Source organism: Biomphalaria glabrata, chromosome 9, assembly GCF_947242115.1.
Source record: "Biomphalaria glabrata chromosome 9, xgBioGlab47.1, whole genome shotgun sequence".
NCBI lineage: Eukaryota > Metazoa > Mollusca > Gastropoda > Planorbidae > Biomphalaria > Biomphalaria glabrata.
In genome coordinates, this window is record NC_074719.1 from 34,132,830 (window position 1) to 34,156,147 (window position 23,318).

At 32.7% G+C, this 23,318-nt stretch overlaps 1 protein-coding gene and 1 long non-coding RNA gene across 3 annotated transcripts; one reads left to right on the forward strand and one right to left on the reverse strand.

Moving 5' to 3' along the window:
* Positions 1-40: 40 nt before the first annotated feature.
* Positions 41-23,266, forward strand: LOC106066578 (uncharacterized). Its single transcript, XM_056040985.1, has 10 exons — positions 41-1,940; positions 2,486-2,584; positions 9,138-9,255; positions 17,770-17,805; positions 17,956-18,236; positions 18,414-18,489; positions 20,590-20,652; positions 20,768-20,827; positions 21,403-21,468; positions 22,377-23,266. The coding sequence occupies exons 2-10, from the start codon at positions 2,486-2,488 to the stop codon at positions 23,264-23,266; spliced, it is 1,689 nt and encodes a 562-aa protein (XP_055896960.1). The 5' UTR covers positions 41-1,940.
* On the reverse strand, positions 13,617-17,079 carry LOC129928143 (uncharacterized). Of its 2 annotated transcripts, XR_008779761.1 has the most exons (4): positions 16,867-17,079; positions 15,353-15,494; positions 14,764-14,873; positions 13,617-13,913 (listed from the first exon to the last, which is right to left on the reverse strand). It is a non-coding gene; the product is annotated as an uncharacterized LOC129928143 (long non-coding RNA). The 2 variants fall into 2 exon arrangements; XR_008779760.1 differs by lacking the exon at positions 16,867-17,079 and having other exon boundaries at positions 13,619-13,913; positions 15,353-15,592.
* Positions 23,267-23,318: the final 52 nt, after the last annotated feature.

Sequence of the window (23,318 nt, forward strand, 5' to 3'; positions counted from 1 at the left end):
ATTATGAAAGCGTTTTTTCATAAAAATACACCAATTCTAGTAGATATAGATCTTAAGAATGCTAAATCAGAAGTTTAATTTAGGGTGTCACATCCTCTCGGATGTAGTAACATTGTAGTCTTGGGAATGGAAGGACACAAGCACAATGGGGAATGAATTTAAAAGGTTAACATACTACATTTATATATTGAGAGTACGCTACAAGTAGGCACTTCTTAACAACGACAGAATCCAATGACGGACTCGCCGACGACGTTGCACTACTCGGGTCTTCAAGAAATGACGGAGAGCCTAGATAGAGAGGCAACCAAAAATTTCTTCTCATAACTAGGATAAGACTAAAATTGTGCGAGTGGGATATATGTCTAAGAGTGAGAATTGCTGAGTCAGAGCTTGAAGAGCTGGACAAGTTCACATACAGCATCATAACAAACGATGGGGGTGCCTACCATGACGTAGCGTGTCGAACAGAAAAGACATTGAGCATTTTTCAAAGGCTGCGACCTATTTGGGCAAGTTAAGTAATTGGACTTAAGACAAATATATTCTTACTTAAATCAATCATCATCCCAACAGTAGTAAATGTGAGACATGGAAGTCATTTGTCAAAATTGAGAGAAGACTAAATGTGGCTCAACAAAAATCTTATCTTATCTTATATATTACAAACGTTACTTCAAAAAAGAAAGATAATTATGTCCTACGCATTTCATGTGCCAATCTAGTCATGCCAAGACGTTGGGTTTCCTGTCTGATTCAGGCAACCTATTCCATTCTCTAATGACATTAGGGAAGACGTTAAACTTGTACGATGCGACAAATCGGTTGCGCCCAAACGTCATTTGCCCTCCTAAACTCTTGATATTTACTGTCATATATTGAAAACAAATGTGGTTTTCATGTGTTTTTAATGTAAGAAACTTTTGTTTAAAAAAAACTCAACCACACAGCTTTTGAGTTATTTTATAACAAAAAATAACCAATATTAATGTAACCATAATCTGTTGGAATAAAACATATATATATATATTTCTATAGTAACACAACTAAAACGCTCAAGCAATTTTATTTGGTTTCAATCCTCCATTTGCTAAGCAAGACTTAAATGTTAAACTTTTAATCATTTTACGTCTCTTTTTAGCAAAAAGCACAAACTCTACCTATGATTATATTTAGTGAAATGAATTAAAGATTTGGTTGACTAATTAATAGCTTAGTTTCAATTTTAAAAAAACAAGAAAATTGTTTTTAACCTTAGCCTGCTTAGGTTCCAATAATATATTTAATAAACTATATACATTATGTTTCTTTGATTGGATCAGACAACAATCAATTGGCCAGTAAGGGGCTCGAAACAACGACGATGGCCTTACTAGCGCGACGCTCTATCGACTCAGCTACCCAGGTAACCCAGCTATACTAGGTTGTGCTAAATTTTAGCTGTAAATGGTTCTTTTGACAGCCTTCCACCTTCCTTTAGACAATGGAGAAAGTTTGAGTTAAAATAAGTAGGAATTGAAAAAAAAAAGATATATAGCTAAAATATGCTACATGTTATACATTGTTTCAAACATATAGAAAACTAATTCAGATACAAATTTCTAATGTAATAGAATAAAATTATAATTAGATGTGTAAAAGTCTATCTATTATGTAATCTCCTTAAGTTCCTGTGGTTTTAGAAAAGGATTTTATGATTACTTCAGGTTGACTTAAGAGGAAGCTCTTCAAATTGACTTATATAACCGTTATCTTGAAACTCATAAAATGAGCTAAGTAGCTAATCGCATATGTCTGTTGTCTGCAATAAACCTGAGCATTGGGACTGTCTATAATGTCTTCGCTATGTTTTAATTCAAGACGTTGAAAATATTTAAAGTTTCAATAGCACCGAAACGTGTATTCTAATTGGATGACTGTTTTAGACTGAGACCCACAAGGTAAACTTCATTTTCCTTTTACATTAAATATTCTTAGTATTGTAATGTTACTTGAAATAGCCTTGACATGCTTGCTACGCTATAAAAAGAATTAGAGCAGAGAGATGATTAAAAGTCTCATGTCAATATGTGGAAATTGTGCTTATTAAAAATAAATGGTTTTATAAATATTAAACTTTGTTTCAATTTCATGGTCATATAATAAGGATGAACAGGTATTTTAAAATACACGATTTAGTTTTAAAATCTGTTGAAAGAACAGTGGAAAGCTTTTGGAACAAAATTATTTAATTATATTAAGTTATCGCCATGAACAAAATATAATTATATTAAGTTACCGCCATGAACAAAATTTATTTGTATTAATTTAAGGTCATGAACAAAAGTTGCTGAGTCAGTCTTGACGTTTTAAGTAGTAGAAATATTAAAAATTGAATCTGAATTTTGATAGCCGTAGCAGGCGACCAGTTCAATCCTTTCTTCACACATATGTTGTTTATTTATAATAATAATGATTTAATTAGTTTTTTTGTGTGCTTTTCTAGATGAGACCTTACTTACAGATGACTTTCATTTTATCAAAACTACAAAATTTAGAATCAGTGAAAGAAATGTCACAGAAAATTATTGTGGGCATTGATTTAGTAAGTTTATTATATATAAGAGGTTTTGTTTTCTAGGAGAAACTTTAGCAAAGTGAAGAAGTCAGCAATACCATAAATACTCTACCTGGTTTAAAGATCTTGAAGCTAGATATGCTAATATCATCACTAAGACATCAAGCATTATCTTATCTTTTTTGATTCACCTCCTGTTTCATGACTTTAGCTAAATGTTTTCTTACTCTACAGCCATCTCATCATAACTTACTGCACATATAATTTTGTTGTTATAAAACTTCATACATTAAAGAGTTTGAATGAGTTGTCAGGTGCTGTGCACCATTTCAGAACTTTCTCTCTGTAATACACGTAGTCTAGACCATTGACACAAAACAATAGACTTGCTAGTTACTTACTAGCCCAAACCTCCTGCATGACGATAAGGGATGGCAGCAAGCAGGGTTCAAACCCGGGAACAAGAGACAACAGACGGTGACAGGCAATAAAAAATAAAATGTTATATCTAACAACACATGGATCTAGAAATGGAGAGAGATACAAGATTATGCATGGATCATACAATAATAAATCTCAAGGAGTCCAAACCGACCTCTGTAAATAAACACTACTATTTTCTATAGTCAGTAGCACCACAAAATTAATTACTTAGAAAAAACAACTGACATTTCTTTTGGAAAAATGAGATGCCTTAGAGTAGCCACAATGTTATAGTTGTTACCTGGTGTCAGATCATCGTTTTCTCTAAATACAATAAATACAATAAAATCGTAATTAATTTTCTTGTGACTATAAGTTAAAAAATGCTAAATTAAAATATGAACAAGATTACAAAGAGAGTTTGTGTTGCCACACAAACTCAGAGGCGGCCCCCGTGGGAGACGGATCCCTGTCGGATCCACATATTCGCAAGGAATATTCAAGACGTGATTTTGTTTTGATTGTTAAAAGTAATAATGTTTCAAAGATTCATTTGGCGTTGTAAATTTTTTTTTCCTAATGTAAAATCTCCGGAGGATGGCATCGAGCAGGGTATGAAACCGAGACCGTATCAGTCCTGCGCGCTAACCGCACGACCAGGCATTGCTCTTAAGCTAATGACAAACTGGTTACAAACTAATAGCCTATTATTGATATTTCATAATATACCTACACATTATGGAATGACAACTACCGGATATGTACAATATGTCAGAAGAGCGATTTTAGATAATCTTTTGATATTGAGCATTTTCATGTAAATGGAACTAGAATGAGGATGTAGATCTACGTAAATTAAACTTCTAATTTAGCACTCTCAATATCTATATCTATTTGTTCTAGATACAAAATAAATATTTGGGATAATGTAGATGTAATTTAGATAAGATTTGTGTAAAAAAAAACACACTAGGTAATAAATTAATGGTCTAATCGCAATATTAAATTTTAAAATAGTAGATAGGGTTAGGGTTAGGATATTGACAATCTAGACTTAGAAATAAAACTCTACACTTTAAGTCTAGAAATTAAAATTATAGATCTTGATCTTGTCTAAATCATGGCTGTCTGGTAGTGCGGTTTGAGCGCTGGACTGTTGTTTGGATTCATCGATGCTCCCAGGTTCAAACTCTGCCAGCTCCCATCCCCCGTCGTCCTGCATGAGGTTTGGACTAAAACTCTGAAGGAACATCAGAAACATGTAAAACAACAAACATTCTAAACTAGACCAAGAAATTCTTAATCTAGATTCTACTTAGAACTTAAATCTAAATCTAGTTTTCAAAATCTAGCTCTAGTGTAAAAAAAAATCTAGATCTAGTGTAAAAAATCTAGTTCTAGTGTAAAAAAAAATCTAGATTAGAAATCTAAAATATGTGTTTTTAAAATGCGAGTCACATTACGAGGTTCAATAAAGTTTTTACTATACCGAGTTGTTTTAGCATTTCATTTCAAGAATGTGTTCCATATGACGTCAAAGGAAAAAAAATCCACTACCTCACACGTCCTAGTTAGACTAAAAAATGTCATCTATACGAGCAGCTTGTCGAGTGATCATAGACATTGGTGTACTGAGTGAGATCTTTAAGCATTTCATTTAAATAATTAACTCCATATGACGTCAAAGGAAAAAAATTCCATTACGTCACACGTCCTAGTTAGACTAAAAAATGTCTTCTATACGAGCAGCTTGTCGAGTGATCATAGACATTGGTACACCGAGTGAGATCTTTAAGCATTTCATTTAAATAATTAACTCCATATGACGTCAAAGGAAAAAAATTCCATTACGTCACACGTCCTAGTTAAACTAAAAAAATGTCTTCTATACGAGCAGCTTGTCGAGTGATCATAGACATTGGTGTACTGAGTGAGATCTTTAAGCATTTCATTTAAATAATTAACTCCATATGACGTCAAAGGAAAAAAATTCCATTACGTCACACGTCCTAGTTAGACTAAAGTTAGACTAGACTATACGAGTAGCTTCTCGAGGATTCATAGACATTGGTGCACCGAGTGAGTTCTTTTAGCATTTCATTTGATGGGCTAGTTAGACTAAATATGCATAAAACATATATATAAAATAATTAAAGACGCTTTTTTTGTTTTGTCTGTCAGTCTGTCTGTCCGTCATGTTAATAGCGAGAAAAAAAAAAGACTAAAAGCTATTGAAAATCTGATTTAAATTTAATTTCCCTTCCGAAACATTGCATTAGTTTTAAGTTTCTATTATAGATTGTTCCGGATGTTTATATATTTATATTGAGAGAAAATAAGAATTCTAGATTAATCAAATACCGTTAATAAAATTTGTGGGATAGTCTGTTATGAAAATTAGATGTATCATATCCTTATGGAGAGATTTTAAACCATACTTTGGTGTTAGGAAGTTGTTTTCCTTAATAATCGGAACATAATACTAACGATAATTAGATTTTCTAACGTTTTAGCTAGAAAGTTAAATGTAGTGTAAGAGATTTTACAAAAAAATAGAGTTAAAATATTTTTCATAAACAAATCCGGAACAACCGATTTTCGAAAATGAGAAAATCATTTGTTTTATTTATTAGAAGAGGGATTTCAAACATTTATTAGCGTTACTAGATTTTTTATATAAAATTCGGATCTTTTTTGGCGACGACTTGTAGGAAAATTAAGGTAATGTAGGTCGATTTCTTTTCGAAACAAAATCCGAAACATTCTTTACCGATTAAACAACTTTTATTATGTTTCAGCAAGAAAATTAATTGTAAAATAAGTCTGAAATATGATTTTCAATAATCGTTTCTAGTAAATTACTTTCTTATTTTAAAATCCTTAACAACCTATTGTCGATATTTTTGAAAAAATAAATTCATTTGAAATAAAGTTGTTTAAGTTAAAAATTCGGAACAATTGATATTGATAAATAAACTATAGTGACGTATTTTCAACGAATATAAGTGTAATATAAGTCAATTATGCGATTTCAAACAATCATTTGACATAATTTTTTTTTTTCTAAAACAAGATCCGGAACAACTTTATATTAATGAAATATAAATCAGTATAGATATTTTTATTTAGCATTTATATGCTATTTACATTTAAAAAACCGGAACAATATATTAAAGATCATGTGTTTATTGCAACGTTTAAGCATGGAAATAAAATCTAATATAAGTTAGAAGAGCAAACAAATATTTGTTGGCATTGATTTGTTTTTCACAAAACATCCGGAACAATCTATTATAGATACTTAAAACTATTGCAATATTTCTGAATGAAAAATTAAAGGTTAAATCAGAGTTACAGTAGTAGTAACAAGTGTTACTTGTTAATCTAATCGTGTCAGACAGACCGACCATCAGACAAATTGCACAAAAATAAGCTTCTTTTATTCGGATGGGGGCACTAAACCAAAAATAAATGAAATCTGATTTTTTTTAAAGTTTAAAGAATTGGTTTAGCACTGCATTATGTTGCGACGTTACGCTACTGCACGAAAGTCGCTGCATATAAAGTCCATTTTAAAAAATTTTCCTGATATTTACATACAAAGTGCATTATTAGCCTTTATAAACAAACAAATGTTTTCTTTTAATTTTAGCAGATAGTTGACCAGAAAAAAACCTTTAACTATTATTTATATTTGTTGTAAATATTTCTTGTACATTTTATAAATATATTTGACTTAATGATTCTGAAAATACACAAATATTGTCCAACTTTGTTATTATATTGTTACATTTACGTAATTGTTTTAGAATTGGTGTATTTTTATGAAAAAATCGCTTGAATTATTAATTTTATAAATTAAACGGTTTGCTTTTAGAAAACCAAGAGTAGTTGCACCTAAACTTTTCAAGCCGCATTTAATGATGAAATAATATTTTTCATATCTCTTCTAGTTTTCGAGATATGAGTGTGACAGACGGACAGACGGACATTTTGCACAAACCTAATAGCGGCTTTTTTCCCTTTTGGTGGCCGCTAAAAAGGCTTTTTTCATGTTGGGTTAACCTACAAAATGTCTTTAAACATTTCACCGAACAAAATTCCGACATAATGGCATATTTATGTAAACATTAACGACCTTGAATATCGGTATATATTAGTTATCTAAGATTGGGCTAAAAAATAACATCTATAGGCCTAGCGTTTAAAAGTTTGTTTTATTAAAAACTAGACATATGTTACCCGCGACCCGCGGGTCTTTATTTGCGCATTACTGTCGATATAGTCACTGAGAGTGTTTTGTAAACAATTAAACGAAATAATAATGTAATAAGTAAAGCGAATGTGTCAATGTAAAAATAGTGTGAATGAAGCGATCAAATCAGAATAGCTAATAGGCTTAAATCCATTTGTTCAAATTAAAACATTTGCTTGTAGGCCTACATATATTTGATTAAAATTTGAGACGAATAGACTTAATTTTGTATGTTCATGTGTTACAGTATAAAGTAGATCTTTAGGTAGACATAGATCTAAATCTACACTAATCTAGAGGCTTGTATAGAGTTCATTCTGTGTTGCGCATGCGTGACCTTTTTTCATGAATGAATATAGGCCTATCTCAACACGGCTACGCAGCTTTATTAAGCGAACAGCGAACGAATGTATTAAAAATGCTTTAGAAAAACAAATTTGAATGCTAATTTGATTAAAATATGAAATGAATGGACAATAATTAGTATGTTTATGTGTTAAAGCATAAAACTATCTTTGCGAAAAGAAGTTTTATCATCTTAGAGTTCAATAAGAGTTTTAGACCTAGGCCTAGGAATAGACTCAGTAGAGAGATGTGTTAATCACTGTTAATGTGTAACCATTTGGTAATGTCTAATGAAAGGATGTTCGCCAGACAATACCCGCGGCCTGCGGGCCTAAGTTTGTGTTTACTAATCTAGTGGATTGGATTTAGATGTATGTTAAACTTAACTAATGATCCTTTTTTTTCTCTTGCGCTACGAAAATAAAATTAGGTTTGCGAAAATGGGTTTACCCGAAGTCGATACATTCTTATTTATTAAAAACGAAAAGAGCGATAGCTTTGTTAAATGAAGGGGATTATAAAGTGAACAATTAAACGAAATTATATTTAGTACGCGATTCATGAATGAATATAGATCTAGGCCTATCTCAACTCGGCTTCGCAGCTTTCGTAAACGAATGTAGCTTTAGAAAACCAAATTTGAATGTTTATTGATCAAAATATGAAATGAATGGACTTTAATTAATATGTTTATGTGTTAAAGTATAAGACTATCTGTGCGAAGAGAAGTTTTATCATCTTAGTGTTGAATTAGAGTTTTAGATCTAGGGATGGGATTATAAAGTAACAATAAAACGAAATAATTTTTAGTACGCCATTCATGAATGAATATAGATCTAGGCCTTTAACTCGGCTTCGCAGCTTCCGTAAGCGAATGTAGCTTTAGAAAACCAAATTTGAAGGTTTATTTGATCAAAATATGAAATGAATGGACTTTAATTAATATGTTTATGTGTTAAAGTATAAAACTATCTGTGCGAAGAGAAGTTTTATCATCTTAGAGTTGAATTAGAGTTTTAGATCTAGGGATGGGATTATAAAGTAAACAATTAAACGAATTAATTTCTAGTACGCGATTCATTACGGTATTGTCTAATGAAAGAATGTTCGTCAGGAAATCTGTAATCACAGATATAAGGAACTAATTAATGTAAAAAATGCTTTTGAAACACAAAATTGAAGATTAATTTTATTATATAATGAAATCAATGGATCTTCTTTTGTATTTTTATGTGTCAAAGTAAAAAAACTATATGCGCAAAGTGTATTTCTTAAAATTAGATCTAGGTCTAAATCCTTTCTATCTTTTCTTATGTCAACATTGTAGACATGGCCTAGATCCATAAAATACTATAGCTGTAATAGAGTCGGACAACTTTATTTTTTTTTAGGGTCTTACATTTGTTTTAGGGCTACAATACATTCACTAAGGTCTAAGTTGGTACCCAAGGAACATTCCTGCCTAGTTTTATCAAGATTGGTCAAGCGGTTTTGATGTCTATAAGTAACATACATACATACATACCCCTCACATTCTACTTTATAATTAAAAATTAGATCAAGACAAAAGGTGAATCATTGATTCAAGGAGATGAAACTTCAACTTATGAAGAAATAACACAATTTGTGACTGATAAATCTGCAGAAATTCTACAGTGCTGTATGGCTATGTCTGGTGAGTGTTAATAACGGGAATGTCAAGGAATCTTTTACATTTTATTACTCCCATTTTGGATCAAGTTGAAACTTTGCATAATTATTTTCTGTCGATGCCAACACATGAATTAATAAAAAATAAATTAACCCCATAAGTTTATCAATTAGAACTAGTTAATATTTTTTAGATAGAAAATATAATAAGCCTTGTGTAGAGAATTAATTAGTTTTTGAAGCAAATTAGTTATTGATATGTCAGCTTTATGGGTTTATTCTTTTTTTTTCAATTCCCTTAGATTTAATTTGAATGCCTAAAGCTATTATTTGCTCATTTTTTTTTAGTTATTCTTATATAAAATCTCACTACTGAGCTTATGTGTTGACAGAGAAAGATTATGAAAAAGGACATATTTATTAACATCTTATGTATCCTATACTCTTAAGCGAGCAATTCTTGTATGTATATATATATATATATATATATATATATATATATATATATATATATATATATATAATTTTTTTTTTCAAAAACTGCTCTAACGATTTTCTTTAAAATTTCACGGTATGTGCATAATAGTGAGAAAAAAATTCTCAACTCATTGGCCTTATTGGGAAAACTCGAGATCGACCGTTATATCGGTTTGAAAATGCCTCATTATCGAAAAATAAATTTTGGCTAGAATGTTTTATGAATGAAAATTTTCCATGACGTAAACGGGAAAAACGCTGCTTACGTCACTAGGCTTACCGCAGTACACTAAAATATTTCTTTGCAAACAAGGACAAGTTTTAAAGAATCAATAGACCTAATTAAACATTTGCGCACCATGTTACTGTAGATTGATTTATTATAGAACTATGAAATAAAAGTAATGAAATAAATGTGCCGATGTATGATTAGTTATTGTGTTTTAAGTGCTTAATAAGTTGTTTACACTTTAATTGTGTAGAGCGGTGTAGATACCTTTTACTTTGTTGTTTATTTTGCTGCTGACCTCCAGCTGTCTCGTTCTGAGGTTGCATGCAACCATGTGCTCTCTTCTATGTCAGCTAAGTCAAGTTTGCGCCATAAGCTGGTGTTTTAAGCGTCTCGGTGTTACGTCGCCCACTTTTTAGCTCACCAAAAAAGACTGCCTTTGGCATGCGTTCGTCTGAGATTCGTCTCCCATACAGGATACTGCTCTGTCCAGCGTAACTTTCGGACTTAAAGAATTCCCTCTATACAAAGGCCGCGGATACACATTTGAGACCAAAAGAAAATTTGCTGCCGTGGACAGACGCAGATGCTAAAAGAAAATCTTAATCGAGCACCGCGGACAATGGTTATGCTTGCCTTGGATGTGGCAAGATATGTAGGTCACAGCTGCAATCCTCATTAATTTTCGGACTCTAAGGCAAGCCTTATTATTATTATTATTTTGCTGGTGAATTATTACCATGTGTTCATGCTTCGGTGTCTACTGTCCTGTACCAAAACAAAGGAAATGGTCATAACACAGCTTCTCTACGCCTTACTAGCTCACACTAAACATGATATCTATCGAGCAGTCAACGAGTTTGCTTACGCTGCAGCCTCTTTTGATTTAACTATAAACCTCGGTAAAAAGCTTAGAGTTAGGGCGTGTTGACGGAAAGCCCAGGAGAGATCTGAATGGAGGGATGTGTAAAAGCAGGTCATAGCACCACTGGGATGGATGGATGGCAAAAGCCGGTATGAACTTCTTATAGTCCGACAGTCAGGCTGTGCAGGGCACGTATCCCGTATGGGTAACGAGCATATTGTTTGGCGTAACAGAGGTGCCCTACGGAAACGTTTCTTTAAAAAACTAATGCAATGATTTAAGTCTAATAAGAAAAAATGAGCCATTTTACTTTGTCACTAACATAGACTATATATTACATGGACTGCCAACTCTATGCACTAGGCCTATATTCTTCAATAAACAAGTCCCGTTCACGGAGGCGTCCTTGGTTGCGTGGTAAATTGACTTCCGGTAGATTTTTTTTTTACTATATAAAGAAACCATTCCCGAAGATTTTTACCACCACTTTTACAGCAAATCATGAATGGAAACTTAATTGTTAAAGAAGAAGTTACAGAGGTAAGTGTGCACAAATCAATTTCTGACTTAGATCTATAACTGTAAAGCTTTATAGCTGATTTTCTTAGCCAATAAAGACTAATTAGCCAAGCCTGTATTTCGTGTATTTTCTTGTTTACGACATTGATTGAATTGAAGTTCTTGTGAGAGCATAGCCTATATATACATATATAAACCAAATAGTAAGACTTGTTCAGAAGGATAACCCGGTGCATTTAGATCTATATATGCTCTTACTATAATAGGCTAAAATGACCTTTCGTTTATAAGTTTTAAAAAAGTCATATATTATGTGTAGGCCTAAAGTAAAGGTAATAAATCTAGATGTAAAATTTTCTCCGAGTTGAAAAATGTAAGAAAAGTATGTTTGGCATTTAGATGGTGTCGATGATAAAATAGAAAAAGTACATTCTGTGATGTTTTATGGCAAGTTATTATATCACAGTGCAGGACAGGCCACTGTCCTGTTGCCTCATGTTTCTCACGCCACTCACGGCTATGGCCAAATTTCGAATCCCGGTGCCCCCGTGCCTCATATTCTGTTTGACTGCCCCAGACTTGCTGATCTCCGTCTCAACAGGTCAGAGAAACCAAAAATTCTCGATCTGTATGGTGACATATATGCACTACGCAATACAGCAGGGTTTCTGTCCAGGGCTTTTGCAAGAGAAGATTTGAGCCTCTCAAGCCCTCACTCAAATGGAGTTTGATGATGTTGACTTTTTATGCCCTTTTTTCTGTCTTGGTGAGAGTTATTGTAAGACTGAACTATTGACCTGCAGCTGTCGAAGTATTGACTAGCCTTTGTAATCATGACTGCGAATGGTAGTGAGAGCCACATCGTCGTCAAACATCAGTTCCCTAATCAGGATATGTCGTCTCCTCGTTTTGGTCAAGCCAGTTTAAGAAGCCTTCCATCCGATCTACTGTGGATATATACTCCATCTTCCAAGGCACTATGAGAGTACTGACGAAACAATTCCGAATAGTGTTGATGGCCAAAACCCATCCTTGTTTTACCCTGCTCTTGATAGATAATACCGGTACCTAAAAGTCTTAGAGGAAGAACTGTCAAACTTTACAGTTCCTATCATGTGAAGCTGACAGTAGTTTCAATAGCTTATTTGGACAGACAATTTTCACTAGTAAAAACCACTTCTGCTTAGTGTGAGCCTATTGCTAAATGAAGTTCATATTTCTATTACTTTCTACTCAAGTCACCCAAGAGAAATTTTATTTAAAGTGAAAACTTTTTATAATGCATTTTTCGTTTGTTTTGTTTTTTTATTAAAGGAGCATACTACTTCCAAAAACCTGATTTGATTGTCACTAACTTTCAAATTGAAAGGGATCTACTAAAAGTGAGATTTTTTTTTACTTTCTGCAATAACATTGTGTTATCAATACATGTATCACTTTTAATTACTTGTAATTGTGAAATAATAGGTAAAAAATCTCCTTAAGTACATGTTATATTTAATCCTATGCATAAAATTTATTTACATTAAAAAAAATAATTAAAGCAGGCCTAATTGTAGAGAAAAAATTATTTCTTGTGATTGCATTGAAATCAGCTTTAAAGATGCTGTCCATTGTTGTAACATAAAGTAGTCTTACATTTTTTATTAGCAAATATATATATATTTGTAACATATATTTATAACATGTCTAAACTAGTTTGAATTTCTTTTCTTTTTTTTTTCAGCTGCTCATGAATTTTGAGATTTTACAGCAAATAGAGGAACAAATTTTATCTGCTTCCACTTAGACAAACAGCATGGAAATGTGCTATTGTAATGAGTAGAAGATATTTGTCATTTAGAGTATCATGAGTCATTGACTTATGAAAACAAAATGCAACAGCAAATTATCAGTCAGCACATTTCAAGATGAGGTAAAGAACAGTATAAGCTACATTCATTGATGCATTATTTATACAAAAATGTATAGTCAACCAAGTCATCAATCCATTTTTTTATGAAGCCAGTTACAGTTACCATGAAAGGATGAAATTTCAGATAATATTCTGTTTGTTTTATGAAATAAGAATAGGCCTACATCAGAAATTGAAATGGTCATCTTCAGTATTTAATGTTTCATCTAAAAATGATAATTATATTAATACATATTTGATGTACAAACAAATGAAAACCATTCAAACACTTTTTTTTTGTGAAGTATAGAGGATTAAACTTGTAAGTGTATGAACAATACTACATCGACATTAACTTATTATTATAGACTTTTTACAGGAAATTGAATAATGCTAACATTTACTGACAAGTGAATTATTGAAGTAATGATGTGCTTTCTATTTTAATAAGTCAATAATATTAGTAAGAACAATATTATCTTCACTTTCTTAATATTATAAACACAATATTTCCTGAAAAGATTTTTTTAAATTATAGAAATAATGCTCAAGTCTTCAGAAATGGTAGTTTTCAGAATCATAAAATCAAGGACAACATAGTATTCATGAACTTCCAGCTATCAGCAAGCTCCTAGTAGGTATTATGGAGCACATTCTCCTTCAACTCAGAGGATCACAGGCACTGGACAAATTCTAGTACTGTTGATGGAATAGAAACAACATACATTAAATTCATAACAAGTCACCTATTCAATCTAAGTTTTATATAGTACCAAACTTCCATATGTTCAAGTCCTTTACGGATAAAATCAATTCTGAAAACATCTAACAAAACAGTTCTTTAAACGTATATTAGGAGTATAGTAAAGTATATTAGAGGTTTTACATAAAAAATGCTATGGGAACATATTATGAAACAAAAATATTACAAAAAAAAAGGAATAGAATAATAATAACAATATTTAATCTTTGACATTATATTCAGTAATATTATGAAAATTTAATGAATCATTAAATGCACTTGAAAGTGAAGGGGACAGATTTTTAAAAAAATTCAGGAAATTTTCTGCACAAGCATGCTGAGGTAACCCAAATAAAGAGAGTCATTAAATATTGTACTGAGTGTTTGAAACTTAATTTTTTATTGCATACATTAAAATATGAACATATCTTTTCAAATTTAAAGGGAGAATTTGAAGACTGCTTTTATTCTTTTTGCACTAAGATAAAAGTATTAAATTTTAAGCTGCCCTACTTACTGGAAGGAAGCCTGGTGGCTTAGCGGTAAAGCGCTTGGCTTCCGAACCGGAGGTCCCAGGTTCAAATCCTGGTGAAGACTGGAATTTTTAATTTGAGTCTGAGTCCACTCAGCTCTAATGGGTACCTGACATTAGTTGGGGAAAGTAAAGGCGGTTGGTCATTGTGCTGGCCACATGACACCCTCGTTAACCGTAGGCAACAGAATGGTCAGAAACAGATGATCTTTACATCATCTGCCCTATCGATCACAAGGTCTGAAAGGGAAACTTTACTTTTTTTTTTTACTTACTGGAAGTTTCGTAGGAAGAGTTTCTGGCATAACAAGTGAGTTTTGTGGCATTCATCCTATTGATAAACTCTTAGGAATAAGAAAGCATCATTTCTTCTTGAAATATACATCTGTGGAAAAGAAAAGAACAATTGCTTTTACTGTGAGCAATAATAAAATTCTAATTAAATTTTAAAAATCTCCAAAATATTTATAGTGACTTAGTTCAAAGAATCATGTAAAGACTTTCTTTAAGCATTGTCTCAACTCATCTGAAATCTCCTTTTCCACCAAGATAACTGGATAATCTGTACTTCTAATTGAGAATTGTTGCATAATATATTTAATTCTTATGCAAGAAAGTATAATTTGAAGGAAAACACCTTAGATAACAAAAGAGTGGTATTGGCCTGCATGAGCCAATTATCACTTTAAAAATACCCTGCACAGGCTGGAGGGAATATAATATGTTTTATTTACAACATAACAACAATATTGTGTAAATATTCACCTATAAATTAGCTTTAAATAAAATAGCACATGGATGCTTACAATTGAAATAGACTTACATAACGTTTAAAAATAAATTATTAATTACTTAAAAACTTACTGTTAAATGTATTTATACAGCTTCGGGCACTGTGTGCAAACTCCTTTGAAAACAATAAGAACATATTGTGGCAGTATCTGGGTAAATACTTGAATCCACACATTGAATGGTAGCAATCACTCATCAGTGTATAGGAATAGATCTAGATACAGATTCTAGATCTTATAAGAGTCTAGGTCTATTATTATCGTATAAAATATAGATATAAACTAGATATAGATTAGAGTCGTTAGTAAAGATAAAGTAGATCTTCAAATAGTTTAAAGAACTATCTGTGACACTGTGAGCCAAGCGCTTCCATTCATGATTCACATATATGAAGAAGCTAAGGCTAAGTCGAAATTTAAGTTAACAAGTCATTAGTCAGGAAGTCAGATTAATAAAATCATTAATTATCATGTTCATGTTGATCATGCCATGATCAAGGTAAGATGAAGCTGATCATCTAGACTTGAGATTTATCCTAGATCTAGTCTACAGTCGACTAGAGCTAGATTCTATATAATAGGGGGCCTATATACTATTATATCTTGATTCTCTGGGTTTATCAGACACACAAAGATAATGAATCTAGCAACTCGACGTTCATAATATTTTTAGTCATAATTTTGTTAAGAGTACTATAGGCATAGCCAGATTTTTATAAAAACAAATTATTATTTTACAAACTTATAAATGGGCATTTACATAAAATTTACGTGTTTAGTGTTCTATTATATATATATAGTAGAGTGTTGTGTGTAAGGTCGTATTTGTAGATAAAGTTTATAGCCATAGGTCACTACATCTGGGTGAAAGTCTACATGTTTATGTGTACAATCACTTTCTATTGAAGTAGAGCCTAATGATTCTAAAATTTTATTGGGCGAAGAAATATTCGAAACAATATCATATCTTTTTATAGCTTTTAGAAGAATTGGATGTTATTTGGGATTCTAGTTAGTTAAAAAAAAAACAATAAAAACTTGAAGGCCGAAATTTTTATGCAGATTTTTCAGTTAGTCATACATACATCATTGATTTTTTTTTTATGTTGATTTTCCATTACTATAGATAAAAATGCACATTATCTTGAAAAAAATCAAATTGAATAATAAATTTATTTGTAGATCTGAACAAAAGTTGGTAAAGATGTAAGATTGTAGGCTTATTGACTCACTATATTGTTATTTTATTTAGACTGACTCATTCACAGATTTAACTTAGGCCTATATCACCCATTATATACAAAGCTAATAAATGACACTCTCAAAAATGTATTGACTCTTTCAGTAAATTGCTTATCACATTTAAAATATACATTGTAAAAATAATGATAATAATTATCAAATGTGATGAAAAAAAAAGAAAAACAAATAATCCAAACTGGCAGCACCAATTAGCAGACAATTAATGTCGTAAACAAGAATACACGAAATACAGGCTTGGCTAATTAGTCTATATTGGCTAAGAAAATCAGTTACAAAGCTTTATAGTCATAGATCTAAGTCACAAATTGATTTGTGCACACTTACCTCTGTAACATCGTATATGACAATTAAGTTTCCATTTATGATTTGCTGTAAAAGTGGTGATAAAAATCTTCGGGAATGGTTTCTTTATATAGTAAAAAAAATTCTACCGGAAGTCAATTTACCACGCAACCAAGGACGCCTCGGTGAATGGAACTTATGCTTAGTTTCCTTAGTGTTGGCAGTCCATGTAATATATAGTCTATGGTCACTAAGTGCATGTTTTACCCTATAACGTAGAGAAGTTACATTGCAAAGACTTTCTTCCAAGCCAATAATAGTAAGCCTACAATAGTTTTACGCAAAAGATGGATTGCAAAACTTTAAGACGGACTTGAGCTGTAGTTTGTCTAGACTGTAGGAGGACTTAAGAGACTTTAAATTTAATCGACATGTTCAATTAGGCCTACAATTAGAACTAACAGAACACTAAAACAACTCTTCAGATTAGTAGTCTTTATCCGATCGTTCATTTTCGTAATTACAAGAATATTCCCAAAATGACTTCGGGTATATAACCTTCCGAAATTATTTAACCGAGCGAGGTTCGGCCACCTGGTACAAAAATATTCTCAAAATGACTTCGGGTATATATCCTTCCTTAACAAATTATTCATCCGAGCGAGGCTCGGTCACCTGATATTACATCAAATATCATCTAGGATATCTATAATTCTCTTATGCGTATTTTGACCTTTAAAATAGTTCTTTAAATCAAAATTATTTGCATTTAGAAACTATTTTACATATTTATAAAAGTAAATATTCTATCTTGAATATTCATATTTCATTCACTATATCATCAATGCAATTCTTTTAAAAAAAAGTTTACAACTAAATATAGGGAAACAGATCTTGGAAATGTACATATTTCATTTTGAAAGAATGTTAATACTTCTATTTTAGAACAAATTCTACTCGACTCAAATTGTACTTTAGAAGGTAAAAACTTGCGATATTTACTAGTATAATTATTTTTAAATACCTTAGTTTCAATAAAGTAAAGTATTCATAGCTTCGTTTTAATGAATACTGTTTAACTTGGTTAAAATGATTAACAGAGAACAAGTTTTTTTTTTCTTTTCTATCTAGCTTCAGAGTTGCAAAGGTTAAATGCAAATGTTGATAACCTAAACTCTAAAGTCACTCAACAAACCAAAAAACTTCACAAGCTACACAATACAATTCGATATCAGCGAAGAATAACGAATGATTTACAAGACATGGATACCAAGTTTATGGAATTTAAAGAAGCAGTAATGACAGAACTTCAGACTGCGAGTATGTTTATGTCAGATTTACAAACAAAATGTCAAAATTTATGCGACGATTTCAGAGATCATAAAGAAATGATAAAAGTACAGGATAAAAAGGTGAGATTTTAATTCCTATCAGAATAGTGTGTAAGTACCAATGAAAGCAAAAGAAATTAAGTTATAACTTTGTTAGTAGCTCATAACCTGTACAGCTCAGCCGAGATCAATTGTCATAGTAGGCCTGAGCATATATATGTAACGTCGCAAAGCTTTACTGATCTACACTCACCACAGGTTGTCATGTCAGAAAATGAGGATCAAATTATAACAATGAAACTGAATGAAAATATGAAGTTGAAAGAATATTTAGGTTAGTGGCGTTTTTTTAAATAGTGTTACAGAGGATACAATAATTTTAAAACACTAAAACAACTTAGACTTACTTAGACTTAGGTCCTCTCGCGCAGTTCGGCGCATTGGGCAGCAAGCTGTCTCCATAAAGATCTGTCCTTGGCAATGTCTGAAGCCTCCTCCCACCTGGTTTCCACTGTTCTGAGGTCCTCCATGAAGGTATGGCGCCAAGTAATACGAGGACGTCCCTGTTTGCGCTTTCCTCGTATTGGCCTCCATGTCATCGCAACTCTTGGTATACGTAGTTCATTTTGTCGTAGAACATGTCCCACAAACCTCATGCGTCGCTCTGTTACAACCTCACTAAGTGTTCAACTCCCAGTTTGGCAAAGAATTTCCTTATTTGAGACCCGATCTGTGTAACGGACTCCCAAAATCCGTCTCAGCCATTTTTGTTGAGCCACATTTAGCCTTTTCTCAATTTTGACAGATGACTTCCATGTCTCACATGTATGTGTTGCAGTTGGAATGAGAAGGTGTATTTTTGTCTCGAGCCCAATGGCTTGGCTTTTCCAAATAGGCTGAAGCCTTTGGAAAATGCTCCCTGCCTTTCCTATTCTGCACGCTACATCATGGTAGGCACTCCCATCATTTGTTATGATGCTGCCAAGGTAAGTGAACTTGTCCAACTCTTCAAGCTTTGACTCGTCAAGTCTGACGGGGCCACCCTTTGCCTTATATCCCAATCGCAAAATTTTGACCTTATCTAAGTCTATGCGGAGGCCAATTTTGGGTGCTTCTCTAAAACAAACTTAAAGAGAAATTTAAAATGTCTGCTATTTTACCACCACATAATATGTTCTCAGAGAAATACCTGAAATCCTGGGGAAAAGACCGATATATCCGGCAGCGTCTTACAGGACATGTGGTAGTAGCTACAGAGGCAGGGTTAATTGCTGCAGATTGGTTCTCTGCCCTTAAGGTCCATATTTTATCCGGTTTCAACATTTATGATTTCCTTAGTAGTCATTTTTTATATTGTAAATTGTAAGTTGTTAATTGTATTATATCCAGGCTCTCTGCAAACTGCACCACACGACACCACCAACTTAAAGAACATGTCAACTCAGGTCTCCAAAGTAACGTAACCTTTTAATGTCCAATAAATCAAAGTCAATACTGTACAATTGGTAACAACGTTACACTGACTAAATTCTCTGCTCCCTGACCAACTTCACACCGTACAGATTCTGTCTATGAATTCCACTCGTACTCGTGAAATGACTTGACTCTGACACATTCGCTCTTATATAAGGTCCCTATAGGCCTTCTAGAACCAGGTGGAACGTCGCTCGACCATTCTGTTAGATCACATGACTACATTTGCCTGAGTACTATTCACAACACAGTTCCTTCCCGAACTGGAGTGTAAAGTCAATCGTCACGATCTAGCAGGGTTGACCGCTCGTCAAAACACACACAGCACTACCCAATTTGTGCCTCCACCAGTTTTGTAACAATATATTCTTATAATGATTTTGCTGCATGCACATGTAGAGGACGTGTGAGAGATGTCAGTCTGTTTCTAGAATCTGCATGTGTCAACAAACACGGCGTGTGACTGGTTTAATAAATAGTCATGTGGTCTTCCAGAATGGAATCGCGACAGGTGTTATGTGTTTCTGCCATATTCTAGAAGCTTGTGGACACAGAGAAAGAATGTGCTATGCCAGTTGACAACATTGGACTACAGTCGAGTACTGCGAAAGTGAGATGTGTACGTATTGTACAGTGGAGTGTCGGTAAAGTTGAGTACGGCTCGGATTAGTTGATTAAAGCGAAATGGGGCTCGATCTATTTGAGAAGTGTTGAGTGCAGAGACATACAGTGAAGTGTTTTGAAGTGTCAAAAAGTGCAGATATTGTAATGTGTACACTGACAAAATCGCTAGCTTTTTAATAGTAAATAAAGTTAACGGAAAAATTATTTGAATTTTTCTTATGTGTTTACAAGTAAATTGAGCCAGAAGAAGTGAATTTCGTTACAATATATGTACAATATTTAGATTTATAGCACAATTCCAATAGCATTTTAATAATTTAAAATTCTTTTCTCTTAGTAACGGTGGTTGAACATGTAAACTTTATTGATAAAGATGTTCTCAAAATAAAAGATGCCCAGAGTAAGTGAGGAACTTTGTTATATATAATAAAATACTTGAAGATTAGATTTTGCCATTTTTTTATCATCACATTCATTAATATAAACTTTTGCCTGTCCAACTGTTGTTTCTTTAGGGAAAATGTGTCTCAAAGAACAAAATATACAAAAGGATATAACAAGATCAAATGGAATTGGTTAGTTACAATTATAAATTGTTATACAAATGTTTTACCAGTAATTAATTGACTAATTGATTAATTTGTTATTGATTCATTTCTAGTCTATGTCAATGAATAGTTTTACAAATTTTCTGCTTGATCCTAGAATGGGTGTAGAAGAAATAACGTGTACACACTTTTTACCAGACAGACAGATAGAGTGAGCTGATATAAGCTTTGTAATTGTGCTTACAATAAATGTGATTTTCTCAATCTGAATTATAAAATGTATGAGCAAGTATGAAAAATAAATTGGATGGCTGCCTGGTCGTGCGGTTTACGCACTGGACTGTCGTTTGAATTTATCGATGGTCCAGGGTTCAAACCCTGCCCGCTCCCGTCCCTCGTCGTCCTGAGAGAGGTTTGGACTAGGAAGTAAACTATCCTCAACTCTGAAGGAACATCCGAAACATGTACAATATTTTACAATTGAGAATTTTTCTTTGACTAATTACAATTTTCTATTTATTTTATTCTCTTTGCAACGTTAATTGTTAATTACAATCATGTTTAGAACTATGCAAATTAACTAATTAATATTCGATTTTCAGAGTTTCTTTGTCAAAAAAGCTATACACCTGATGTCCAGTGTGTTAAAGACTGTCTCCATGTGATAGGTAAAATATATAAATATATACATATGTATTGGTTTTTATTTAATTTGGTGTAGAATAATTAAAAAATGGAATTTCAGGGCACTGTAAGGGGGCTTGGAGGCAGAGTGGTCTGAGAATCTCGGTGAATACTGGAATTTTGTTTTTAAAGAACGCTCCTAAGTGCTACCAACTCTTATGGATACCTGACATTTATTGGGCCAAGTAAATACGGTTTGTGTTGGCCACATGACATCCTTGACAACTGTCGGCCAAAAGAGAAATAATGTTATCTAGTATAATTATGTTGATTTTCTTTGGATGACATTTAGAAAAAGACTAAAATGATATTATTAACTCTTTTTCTCCTAATTGACGATGCCAAGGTTGATTTCACCGCCATTAAACTAAATTGATTTTGGATCTATAAACTTTAATTTGTGCTGTGTACAAGAAGCATGCATTCTCCTATAAGTCGATATCTAATAAAATAGTTTCTAATAACAAACAAAATAGTTATTGAAGTATAAACATAACAGAATAGTGAAATACAAATGAGCACAACGAATAACACTATCGAAACGAGGAAAATACTTTCGGAGAGAAAGAGTTAATTTTTTTATATTCAAAAATCAATAAAAATATTTGTATCGGACACTACAAAAAAAAAAAGACTAATAACAATTTATAAAATGACTTCATTTCGGAAATTATAATGTTGATCGCTATTTATAACCACACTTAAAGAAAATAAAGACCTTCATTTAATAATTCTATCTATGACTTTTCAAACTTGCGTAACGTTTCTCGTACATTTAGAGATGTATAAATGACGTATTTATTTTTGTCTCTAGGACATAGAAAATTATAAATAGATGTGTAAATGGACAAAGTTCACGTGTTTTATTTTTATTGCATTTTACACACAACAGGTCAACATGATCAACAAATATCTGAAGGGGGAGAGAATGATCTACATGCACATCTCGAAGACTGTATGAGGAACCCAGGTCATGTACACTTTACACCTATTGATACATTATGTTCGGCAAGTCTACCTGAAGGGAATCAAAACAATATATGGTACAGTATTATCAAAGCCGTAGCTGACCTGACAGTGAGAGTGAGTGTCACGATGACCAGTCTAGACAGACCTGAGTTTTGGCCAAACACCAAGGTTCCATATTTTTTGTACAACATGAGAGGAAGTCAACATTTAAGAACCGGAAGTGGTAAAGTGGAAAAAGTGATTAAATTCACTAACGAATCGTGCCCATGCGAAACGTGTCGCCATTCTGACAAACCAAACACCGAGTGGTGGAAAATCAAGGTCTACACCGCTGCCAATGTAGTATTTGATGGCGTTGAGGCAAGACACACGACGTGTCGATTTTTCTATGATACAGAAGAAAGCCCAGAGATCAGTCTACAAGTTGTAGTGGACAATGACTTCAAAACGAACATAAAAGGCGACTGGTCTTGTTTTTGTTGTGTTACGTGCAATAAGAAACTCGCTGAAACACTACAGGGCATGGTGGAAGATTACGATATTTTCAATAATATTACATATCACAAATACAATGGCACTAGTGAGGAAGACAAGCTGATGTTTACAGTGTCACACCCTCATGGATGTTGTAAACTGGTTAGCCTTGGTCAGTGGAAGGACAAATACACTAGTGACATTATTTTACAGCAGTTTACTTACTATACATGTACATGTGCAGGATGCAGTGGTGCTCCTGTCTACTGTGTTGGACACTGTCTGCATTACCACAGTGGCAGTTTAAAAAGTGGACTCTGTTATAGTAATTACGGCTAAGTTTCGCCCTTAATTATCAAATGTGATGTACATTCATTTAGTTAGTATATTT

Coding starts and splice junctions, on each gene's coding strand:
- LOC106066578 (XM_056040985.1), top strand. CDS start 2,486: ATGAGACCTTACTTACAGATGACTTTCATTTTATCAAAACTACAAAAT. Junction 17,806..17,955: donor CTCAAATTGTACTTTAGAAG/GTAAAAACTTGC, acceptor TTTTCTATCTAG/CTTCAGAGTTGCAAAGGTTA. Junction 20,828..21,402: donor AACAAGATCAAATGGAATTG/GTTAGTTACAAT, acceptor TTCGATTTTCAG/AGTTTCTTTGTCAAAAAAGC.